The sequence below is a fragment of the Acipenser ruthenus genome, chromosome 6, assembly GCF_902713425.1.
Source record: "Acipenser ruthenus chromosome 6, fAciRut3.2 maternal haplotype, whole genome shotgun sequence".
NCBI lineage: Eukaryota > Metazoa > Chordata > Actinopteri > Acipenseriformes > Acipenseridae > Acipenser > Acipenser ruthenus.
Genome location: NC_081194.1, coordinates 28,911,016 through 28,922,565, shown reverse-complemented (window position 1 = coordinate 28,922,565; position 11,550 = coordinate 28,911,016). Strand labels below are relative to the sequence as shown.

The following is an 11,550-nucleotide window of genomic DNA, read 5'->3' as shown; positions in this document are numbered from 1 at the left end:
GAAACATAAAAATACATACTATTGCTTTAAAAAATACTTAAGTGTTTTATAGTTATGGATGATATATTATTGCTGGTTTACTACTACACCTTCCTATTTTTATATGCATACGTTGCTTGTCTTGCTCTGCAGTTCATTTTTTTGTTATGTGTAATAATTTTATTTCCTAGAAGGGCTCTTTAAATATAACCCAAATTCATTTTTTTAGACACTTGCAGATTTACAAAATTGTGCTAAATTAAAAGGGGGTTATTTTGCATCAGGAAGCATTTACTTTCTTATCTGCTTTGCAGGCCTGGCTTAATATATATTTGTTCTAGACCTGTCTGTTCTTGCATGGTTGTACAAGTATTACCCACATCAATAAATTCTGAGCAACAAATTAAATTAATGTGGCATACACCTGTCTTGCACTGAACAGTAAAAATAAAACTGACAAAAAATATAGGTCAGACTTTCTGTGTATTAGTGCATCATGAGCAAAACAAGCAAAATGTACCCCTTTCCATATGCTAAGTACTGTACATTGTTAATTTACTAAAACCACTTGTGAAGTACAGTTTTCATGTGACCAATTTATTTTAGTAATATATAACAGAAATGATTATATATATATATATATATATATATATATATAACAGAAATGATATATATATAAATATAAATAAATGTCATGCCACTTTGAAATAAAACCTACTTTTTAGGTCTTCTGACAAGCTATGACTTTGCAGAAGATTTTGTTTGGCAGTTTTTAAATCTTCTTCCAGTTGATTCAGTCTCATTATACTGTGATCAAACTGGCTGGTTAAGCAGTTTTTCTCTTTCTGCATTTCCTAGTAGAAAAATAAAATAGAAACACATTATTGACACTGGCACAATTAACTCTCGGATAGAGATCTCAGTTCGGTGTATACCCATGTGACATTTTAACCCAAACATAATACAACATATTTATAGTGGAGTGGTCCAATTGCATGCAGAACTTGGTGGCTCAGTAGACTGGATACAGAGCCTTTATTCACGGATCCATTTCATACAAGGTCAGGATTATTTATTTTTTATATATAGTAACTGTTGGGGTCCTATATGGAATGAGCACTGGTGACTGAATGGTCATGGAGACTGATCTGCAGTACCCTGTAAGCTCCCAAAGGGCAAGGTGGTTCTAGGGCAGCGTTCAATAGGCGGCCCACGAGAGCCTTTCTTTTGGCCCGTCAAGTGTCAGCTGTCCTTCATTACAAAAGCTGAAATTGCTGATACGCAAGATTATAGTCGCCCTAATCTACAGGGTACAGTATTTGATTCCCCTAACAAGCGTTTTTTTGGCAGCCTAATACAGGAACAAGTCAGCTGATTGGCCAAACTTTAATTCTCATAAGCTATCATTTTGGCATGCGTCACAAATCTCCGCCCATTTGCTTTTAGTGCCTCATTGGTTGAGTAATGAGAGAAGGCTTCATGCCATATGAAAACAGCGGTAGTAACATTTTCTTCAGTGCGGTGTAACTATCTGAATATTCTTACAAACATTGCTGCACATTAATTTGAAGCAAAAACTCTACATCTGTGTCTAAAGTGATGCTTCAGATTTGGCAAGCGAGTCAGAATCGAGGGATACAGCTGCAGGTAATGCATATCACTCGAAAGTGCTTCACACTTTCCAGACACTTGCCAAACTAGCAAGCTAAATGCTACGTATAGTGATCAACGTTTTGTTTTGCTGTGATCCTATTTTCTGTTATGAGGACAGTAATAAACGAAAACCAAAATTGTGTTTTTTTTTTTCTTTGTACAACGCCCCCTTTTCCACATATATTTTTGAAGTGCTTATTTAAGTTAAATTTGACAGTTTTCACTTGCATGCAGAGCTTAAAAAAAAAAGTAAACCCCAGTAATGCTATTACTTCATGAAAATGTGTCATTTGCCACTTTGTTTATTGCGAAGAAACTACAATGGCAGGGATAAAAAAGAAAAAAGCGATGTCTACTTATGTACTGTTTCTGCCTGAAATACACACGTGAAAAGTGTATAATTTTAAGTTTGACATCCTCTGCTTTATAGTTAATTCAGTGGAGCAAAGTATTCTGGAATAGTAGTTTTACATATTATTTTAGGATAAATAGTACTGGAAATTGCTTTAATTTTGTAAGATTTAGCTGGGAATTGTGCAGCATGTGATTGGAACAGGAAAGTGAAAGTCATTTTTGTATTAATTTAACTTAAATATGTTAGTAATGTACTTTAGCTTAGGTATTGTATCAAGTTATATGATTGATTACCTGTTATGTTTGACCTGTTGTCAGAGCAATACTATATATATATATTTTAAATCTTCCAAAACACCAGATGTTTGTCTCCAGTTTATTGTAGAAAGTCTTGGGAAGTTGAGCGGGGCTGCTGTATGTTTTAAAATGAGAAACAGTTTGGTTTTATTATAGAAATAGATGAAAAAACTTAAGTGCATATGTCTATATTTTGCATATGATAAACTAAGTATTGTTAGGAAAATTAGCAATGCGGCCACCAGTAAGTGCTCAGTCACAGGAAATTGGCCGAAGAAACCTAGCCTGTCAAAGATCTTTTATTTAGGCTTAAAAAAACCTGTTTGGCAACAGTAAGAAATGCACCTGCGGCACGCCTCTCAAAGATGGCACGGTGGATATGCACTGAAGTTTATTTTCCCTCTGTTTACTGTCATGCCATGTATTTAATTTAGAAACTTTTCATTTACATTTAAGCACATTGGAGTTAGAACATGCATATTTAGACACTGTGCTACACTTTTAATCAGGCGCTTAGTAAGATGCTTATACAACATAAGTGCTTTTGTTACTTAACTTGAATGCTTGCTGCGCAGTAATTGTGAGAACATGTTCTAGTTTTAGTAAAATTAAAATTAATAACATGCTGTTTTAATAATATTACAGTGAGATTTGTATAATTATTTGTTTGCAAGATGTCGTTTGAATACTTGTCAGGAAATGATATTTGCTTAATATTTTTATTATTAATGGCGATCAAACATGGTATCATATTAAGTAGTTATTTCTGAGATGTATTAGTTGGTTGGTGCAAGTGCAGTGTTGCAACGTTTTGTTACTGTATGTAAAGTGCGATTGGATAGTCAGATTTTCACGACCATTTAAACAACCCCCCACCACTACGCACATCTTGAGCTGCCTGTGGCCCCCCAAGGTTTGGACATTGCCTTATCTGGCCCGCCAGAGAATGGAATTGAGTACCACTGTTCTAAGGTATCTGCTCTGTGAAACACAGAACTTCAGTTTGTTGCATGGGTTAAGTAAAGCACTATTCCATCTTTTGTTCCTTTGGCCCAAATTCAATATTTACAACTCAGGGAAGGAAATAAACTTTCTTCATTTGTATAGCAATTCTGTAACTCAAAATATATTGTGTAGCAATTAACAATTTCTTTAATTAATTAAATTAAATTACTTCAGGACTGGCTAGAAAATGAACAACCGCAATGTTTGTGCACAGCTGAGTATAGAAATATTTCAGTTTTTAGGTGGATGATGGAATAGTAAAATAATATAACAAGACTTTAATTCTAACAAGATTCTGGTCCAGAACGTCACCGATTGTCTACGTACATTTTTGAAAGGGTAGTTCGTTTGCGAGTGTGTACGTGACGTCTATCAAACGAGAAACACTTTACCTGTCCTGCCTGTGGCCAATGATCATTTTGACAAACTCCCCTACCCCCCCCCCCCAATAAATCTGACATGAGGCTGGTTAAACAGCTTTTGAAATGTTACTGATCAAACCTTTTACATGTATGCCCAATTCACATATTAATTTTATAAAACCTCAGCTGCAAAAACCATATACAATCTCTGCTTAACTCAATCAGATATTATAAATACAGCGTTCATATAGTTTTGAGTTTGACATAATTTACTATGTCGATAACTAATAACCAACTGTAAAAAAATACATTAGTTTTAAAATATTTATATTTTTTACTTTAATATTCAGGCAAGTTTTTCACTTGCTTCGGATCGGGTACATTATTTATATCTTTAACCAGGGCTGACAGTATAAGCAAACAGTTTAATTACCTTACGATTCAGATGCGTGCCTTTAAAGTAAACTGTTGTCATTATTTATACACAAATAAGCTTACTTGACTTGAAAAACTTCTTAAGTAAATTCCTACTTGGTTTGCTTGAATGAGTAGTACACAACAACCTTCAATATGAAAGCTGAAAATTTATTAATAAAGAACGACAAGTTTTTAATGGAAAAAAAATAATAATAATTCTAAAGTAAAAACGGTATTGTTATTTTGCAATACCACTGCTTCAGATTACCGGTGCTTAATAGCAGTAACTTTTTATTTAGAGTTGTTGTTGAACTTAAACCCGTTCATGGCCCCGCAGCAACACAAACCTACTAATGTCCTTATTTAAAAAGATACATAAATAACCGTCTGAATATAATTTAATTAATAGCGAATAAAACAAACTAAACTAACAATTACCTAGCCTATATTTAATTAATCATTTTTTATAGTATCCAAACTGCCCAGCATCTTCTGTTGCAGTCACACCGCTGCTAACATCAGCCGTTGTAAATAGTGCAGAGTGGACTATTATTATTATTATTATTATTATTATTATTATTATTATTTATTTCTTAGCAGATGCCCTTATCCAGGGCGACTTACAATTGTTACAAGATATTACATTATTTTTTTATACAATTACCCATTTATACAGTTGGGTTTTTACTGGAGCAATCTAGGTAAAGTACCTTGCTTAAGGGTACAGCAGCAGTGTCCCCCACCTGGGATTGAACCCACGACCCTCCGGTCAAGAGTCCAGAGCCCTAACCACTACTCCACAATACTGACTATGGTGGGTAAAACTTAGAATAATCATGTGTTTACACGGAGCAAAAAAAGTAGAGTGGCAAAATATATAGTTTGCTTCCCCTGTGCTCTATGGGTTAGGTGCCTATGGTCTCAATCAAGTTACAGTTCAATAGGAGAAAAATATACTAAAAGGTCACAAGTCATTAAGTTTGTGCGAAAACAGTTTTCCACTCCCCACCCCCCCCCCCCCAAGATTTTTTTGGCATTTCTACACAAATCATAGGCATGGACTTGGGAGAGGCCATTTTGATGGAATTCCGTCTCTATTAGCAAGCCACAAATAAATGTGCATCGCAGTTTTATCATGTGTTCTACCTCGAATTGAGATGCAATACCGTCTATTTCCATCCCTGTAACTTTTTACCTTTAACCTACCTCAAACCTTTTTCTCCAATCATTTTCCTTTGTCTGGCTGGCTTGCAGCGTCTGCTCTGACCTGCACAATTTCTGTTTCATATCATCAACGTCTTTTTCTAAACGGTGTCTCTGTGCAGTTACCTGTAATAAAAAAGGAAGAAAAATACTGTATTACAAAGGATTCAGCAGTTTGCGGCCCCTGTTATATTTTTCCACAATTAATATTTTGAAGTAAAGTTCTAGAACTGAATGTTTGCTAATAGTTTGTAGTTGGTATACAAGTTTAATGTACATGTTTGCATAAGAGCAATCTAATCTCTCAAGACTGCCTATAATTAATGTATGTAAATATCATTACCTATTCTTAATGTTCGTGGATCACCTTAGCATTAATAAACATGTTAAAATGAAAAAGGACAGCATATACATATTTTTCATATATACTGATGCACAAAAGAAACGCAACACTCAGGTCTAATGGATTTAATCAAATATTTTAAAACATAGATAAACAAAATCAAAGCAAACGTGAACAAAAATACAGATCAAAGAATCATACGTTTTCAGTATGAAATGTGACACACTGTCAGAATGAAAACATTACAGTTAGTATCGGGTATGACCTCCCTGAGCATTAACACAATACTGGCAGCGTTGACGCACAGACCTGATCAGCCCCTGGATAGATTGCTGTGGGATGTTCCGCCACTCCTCCTGTACAGCTGCAGCCAGCTGGCAAAGGTTGGCTGGTTGCGGTTGTCTCCTGGCGATTTGGTTCTGTTTGACTCAGGTCAGGAGAAAAAGCTGGCCATGGCAAGACCTTGACATTGTTTTCTTGAAGTTGTGCAATTGTAATCCTAGCACTGTGTGGTCTTACATTGTCCTGCTGGAAATTCAACACTTCCGGACTGGCTTGCAAGAACGGAAAAACTGTTGCCTCAAGGACTTTGTCAATGTATCGCTGAGCAGTAACGTTGCCCTGAATCTGCACCAAAGGCGTTGTTGTGTTAAAGGAGATTTCTCTCCACATCAGCACACTTCCACCGCCCCACCGGTTGGCTTGAACAATGCAACAGTCAGCATAACGCTCACCACGATGTCTCCACACACGTTGTCTTCCGTCAGGTCTGTCAAGGGCAAAACGGCATTCATCGGTAAATAAATCACTCCACCACTCTCTCTGCTGCTACCTCAGGTGTTCTCTGGCCCACAGAAGATGGCGATTTCGTCTCTCAGCTGTCAACATGTTAACCCTGAACGGCCTCTGAGCTACAGTCATTCTGCTGATAGGCGTGTTACTTCTTCCTGGAATTTCTTGTGCTGTAGCCACTGCAGTCTGAAAACGATTAACGCAGATGGATCAATCGGATGCAACGGTCCTGGGCCTGTGGTGACCCTCTGTCTTCCAGGACGTGGTCTGTCCCTCAGAGCCTGTTTCCTGGTTCTCTGGACTAGTCTGCTGATTGTTGAAGCAGAACATCTCATTCTCCGGACAACTTCTCTCAGACAGACTGCCTTCAATCATGCCGAGAGCAACCAGGCGATCTTTAAAACTCAAATGGCTATTTATACAGATTCTTAATCAACTCATTTTGGCAATTTAACTCAACTCAAATAACAAACACTGAGCACCTGGCATTTTTTTGGAATCACATGACTTGAGCTCAGTATTTTGTTATCCCAAGGAACAATACTACTCAAACAATCAACAAACCTATCTCACTATTTAAAATGTAAATAACATTATGTATGTGCTCAAGGAGCTATTGATGTAAAACTTAAGAGTCTTGTGTTTTCATTGTGCATCAGTATATATTTTAGTTACCTTGTAAATCTGCTGCCACCTCATGTATTGTAAACCACTTACATGTGTGTGTGTGTGTATATATATATATATATATATATATATATATACAGTGCCTTGCGAAAGTATTCGACCCCCTTGAACTTTGCGACCTTTTGCCACATTTCAGGCTTCAAACATAAAGATATGAAACTGTAATTTTTTGTGAAGAATCAACAACAAGTGGGACACAATCATGAAGTGGAACGAAATTTATTGGATATTTCAAACTTTTTTAACAAATAAAAAACTGAAAAATTGGGCGTGCAAAATTATTCAGCCCCTTTACTTTCAGTGCAGCAAACTCTCTCCAGAAGTTCAGTGAGGATCTCTGAATGATCCAATGTTGACCTAAATGACTAATGATGATAAATAGAATCCACCTGTGTGTAATCAAGTCTCCGTATAAATGCACCTGCACTGTGATAGTCTCAGAGGTCCGTTTAAAGCGCAGAGAGCATCATGAAGAAAAAGGAACACACCAGGCAGGTCCGAGATACTGTTGTGGAGAAGTTTAAAGCCGGATTTGGATACAAAAAGATTTCCCAAGCTTTAAACATCCCAAGGAGCACTGTGCAAGCGATAATATTGAAATGGAAGGAGTATCAGACCACTGCAAATCTACCAAGACCTGGCCGTCCCTCTAAACTTTCAGCTCATACAAGGAGAAGAGATGCAGCCAAGAGGCCCATGATCACTCTGGATGAACTGCAGAGATCTACAGCTGAGGTGGGAGACTCTGTCCATAGGACAACAATCAGTCGTATACTGCACAAATCTGGCCTTTATGGAAGAGTGGCAAGAAGAAAGCCATTTCTTAAAGATATCCATAAAAAGTGTCGTTTACAGTTTGCCACAAGCCACCTGGGAGACACACCAAACATGTGGAAGAAGGTGCTCTGGTCAGATGAAACCAAAATCGAACTTTTTGGCAACAATGCAAAACGTTATGTTTGGCGTAAAAGCAACACAGCTCATCACCCTGAACACACCATCCCCACTGTCAAACATGGTGGTGGCAGCATCATGGTTTGGGCCTGCTTTTCTTCAGCAGGGACAGGGAAGATGGTTAAAATTGATGGGAAGATGGATGGAGCCAAATACAGGACCATTCTGGAAGAAAACCTGATGGAGTCTGCAAAAGACCTGAGACTGGGACGGAGATTTGTCTTCCAACAAGACAATGATCCAAAACATAAAGCAAAATCTACAATGGAATGGTTCACAAATAAACATATCCAGGTGTTAGAATGGCCAAGTCAAAGTCCAGACCTGAATCCAATCGAGAATCTGTGGAAAGAACTGAAAACTGCTGTTCACAAATGCTCTCCATCCAACCTCACTGAGCTCGAGCTGTTTTGCAAGGAGGAATGGGCAAAAATTTCAGTCTCTCGATGTGCAAAACTGATAGAGACATACCCCAAGCGACTTACAGCTGTAATCGCAGCAAAAGGTGGCGCTACAAAGTATTAACTTAAGGGGGCTGAATAATTTTGCACGCCCAATTTTTCAGTTTTTTATTTGTTAAAAAAGTTTGAAATATCCAATAAATTTCGTTCCACTTCATGATTGTGTCCCACTTGTTGTTGATTCTTCACAAAAAATTACAGTTTCATATCTTTATGTTTGAAGCCTGAAATGTGGCAAAAGGTCGCAAAGTTCAAGGGGGTCGAATACTTTCGCAAGGCACTGTATATACACATACATACATATACATATATATATATATATATATATATATATATATATAGATATAGATATATATATATTTAGGATGTATTCCTTTAATATATATTTTATGAGCAAGAAGATTATGCATTTAAGTTTTTGTATAAAGATTGTAAAAACTTTAGTTTCACTCATACTTTGTCAATTTCCGATTGCAGAGCATTGAATTCATTCTTGGCTTGCTGCAACTCCTGGCTCATTTTCATTTTCATCTGGTTTAGTTGTTTATCCAGATCCTGTAGAGAATTCTGTTGATGTGCAAGTTCCTGTTAAAGAGTTTGTAAACAAGCATTAATTATGCAACATTTTGTTGTAGTAAATCACTACATGCACTATATTGTAATTTTTTTTTACATAAAAAAGGTACATTTAATAATGAAGCCATATAAAAAGATAAACAGTAGTGTTGGGGGGGGGGGGGGGGGAGAGCAGAAAGCTTGTATGGTTTCTGAAGTACTTTATAATGTCCCTCAGAGTGTTCTGTAAGCCAAAAAAAACCTGTTCCTGGGGGAGCATCCCAACATCTCACATTACACGAACATTCGATCCTGTGTACGTGGTTGAGTGTGGGTGGGTCATATCAGTAATCCAGACCCAATGAAAAACAACCATCTATGGTTGCCAAAGAATAAAACAAATAGTAATAACAACTACAATATATTAAACATGTCTATTGGTGCCAGAATTTAATGTCGCTCGTGCTATATGAGGTAACCTGGCACTAGAATCTAGCTCCAAATTTGCACCCCTGATCCTTGACATCCCAACTGTTTGAACTATTGGAGGAGGTGGAGCTCGACAGCGACTTGGATGATGTTCCCTAATTTTGATTGCACTGCTGATTATAGATGTATGTGTATAATAGGTTTATAAATCAGAGGTTCACATAACCTTTAACATTAGGTTTGCACATGAGTTACAAAAGAAATGGCTTGGTACGCACCAAAATTAAGGTATAATATGTGCTGGGACGAACACAGGATTTTCATGTTCGGATATTCGCTTAATTTAAATATTCGTTCGGATATTCAATCGTTTTAAAAAGTAATAAAAGCCATTATATTGCTCAGAATACAGGCAGAGACAGCATAGTAGTAGAGGTGTGTGTGCGCCTGTATTTTACAGCAAGATGTTACAATATGTAATGTTAAAGTAGAAAAATATTGCAGGAGTAAAAGATAACGTTGCCTAGGCCTTATTTACCCAGTGAGTTAACTACAAAATCAACGATGCCAAATAGCGGATCAAGTTAGTTAAATGTTGTTTTGTTTATTCCCGAAATAACAGTACATAAAGCTGAAACCGCATTTTAATTTATTTTTTCCCTTTTTTTTCCCATTCCTTGCCATTGCCGTTTCTTCACAGTAAATAGTGGCCAGACATTTTCATAAAGTAATAACATGAGGTTTCCTTGTGACTTTTTGTAGATAAACAAGCAAATGAAAACTGAAATTTAAACACTTAAATAAAACAAAAACGTGTAAATGGCTTTGTAAAATGAAGGGGAAAAAACGCACCGCTTTCGTTCTTTTTTTATTACATTACAAATAACAGAAAGTCGCAACAAAAAAATATAACATATACAATCTATATAAAAATCACTACACAATATTTCCAGCAAGTTTGGCACTGTTTGACATGCTTGCCTTTTTTCTGTCCCATGAGATTCTCACTCGCTCTAAAGCAACACAACTCTTTTTTGACCCATATGGCATTCCATAGATATCACTATATAGGCGTGCACATGCATAATCTGGTTTGTTTACTTTTTCCTGTCTCAATTTTTTTTTTTAATTTAGTAGTCGCCAATTAGTTTTTTTGTAGTTGTTTTCTCCCCAATTTAATATTGTCCAATTATTTTTGTTTAGCTCCCACCCCCGCTCTGACTCGGGAGCGACAAAGACAAGCATACGCTGTCCTCCGAAGCGTGTGCCGTCAGCCGACCGCTTTGGAGTAGTAGTCACTCCCCAAGAGGGAAGGGGACTGTGTTTGAATTGCACAGAATAGCCGGTCTGTACAGTAGGGCGCACCCAGTTGACTGTGGTGCTTTGACACTAATACTCCAGGTGACTCCCTGTGGCAGCAAATTGCTAGAGCTGTTGCTTGGCTTGAGGCTTAAACTGAGGCTTTTGCCTGTGCGCCTGACAGCGGAACTTGTTAAAGTTCCCCCAATGCGCAGCCGTGGGCCGGTTATGAAAACCCCCTCTGGCTGTAGCAGCCGGATATGCCGTTCTCTGAAGCTGCTGGGGCCTTGGTCACCAGTTTGGAGCTGGTTTGTGTATTGGGGGTGGCCGGTTGGGAAGCAGGCACACCAGCTCCTTTGTGGACTGTCTTGCACATTGAGAGCATTGTAGCATCTCATCTACCACGGGTCCAAAAGTATGCCCAGGTGTAATGGGGGCATCCAACAGCGATGCTTTATTTCCGTCAGCCACTCGTGCCTGGGAGAGCTACAGCTGTCATCTCGCGGCTACCAGAGTGGCAAGATTCCTGCCCACCGCCTGTCTGTTCAGCTTAGAGATACGGAGCAGGTTCTTATTAACAAGCCACAGCTCATCTGTTGTGCTGTGGGTTTGTAGTTCTGGGAGAGAGACCTAAGCAAACAGCTTTGGTAAGCAACCAAAATGCTGCTATAATTACCCAGCCATGCGACGAACGCGCCAGCTGAGTAAGTCCACTTAAGGATCACCTCTGAGACCGGACACGGTTTATTTGGGCAGGTAG

General features: G+C 37.9%; 1 protein-coding gene across 1 annotated transcript in view; it reads right to left on the bottom strand.

The window, feature by feature from the left end:
* The window catches only part of cenpf (centromere protein F), a 57,537-nt gene that overhangs the window by 24,541 nt on the left and 21,446 nt on the right, over nucleotides 1-11,550 (bottom strand). Inside the window, exons 9-11 of the mRNA XM_034017203.3 lie at nucleotides 8,964-9,092; nucleotides 5,274-5,396; nucleotides 698-833 (exon numbers count right to left, since the gene is read on the bottom strand). Coding sequence (XP_033873094.3) covers nucleotides 698-833; nucleotides 5,274-5,396; nucleotides 8,964-9,092 — 388 coding nt within the window. The remainder of the gene's footprint in view (nucleotides 1-697; nucleotides 834-5,273; nucleotides 5,397-8,963; nucleotides 9,093-11,550) is intronic.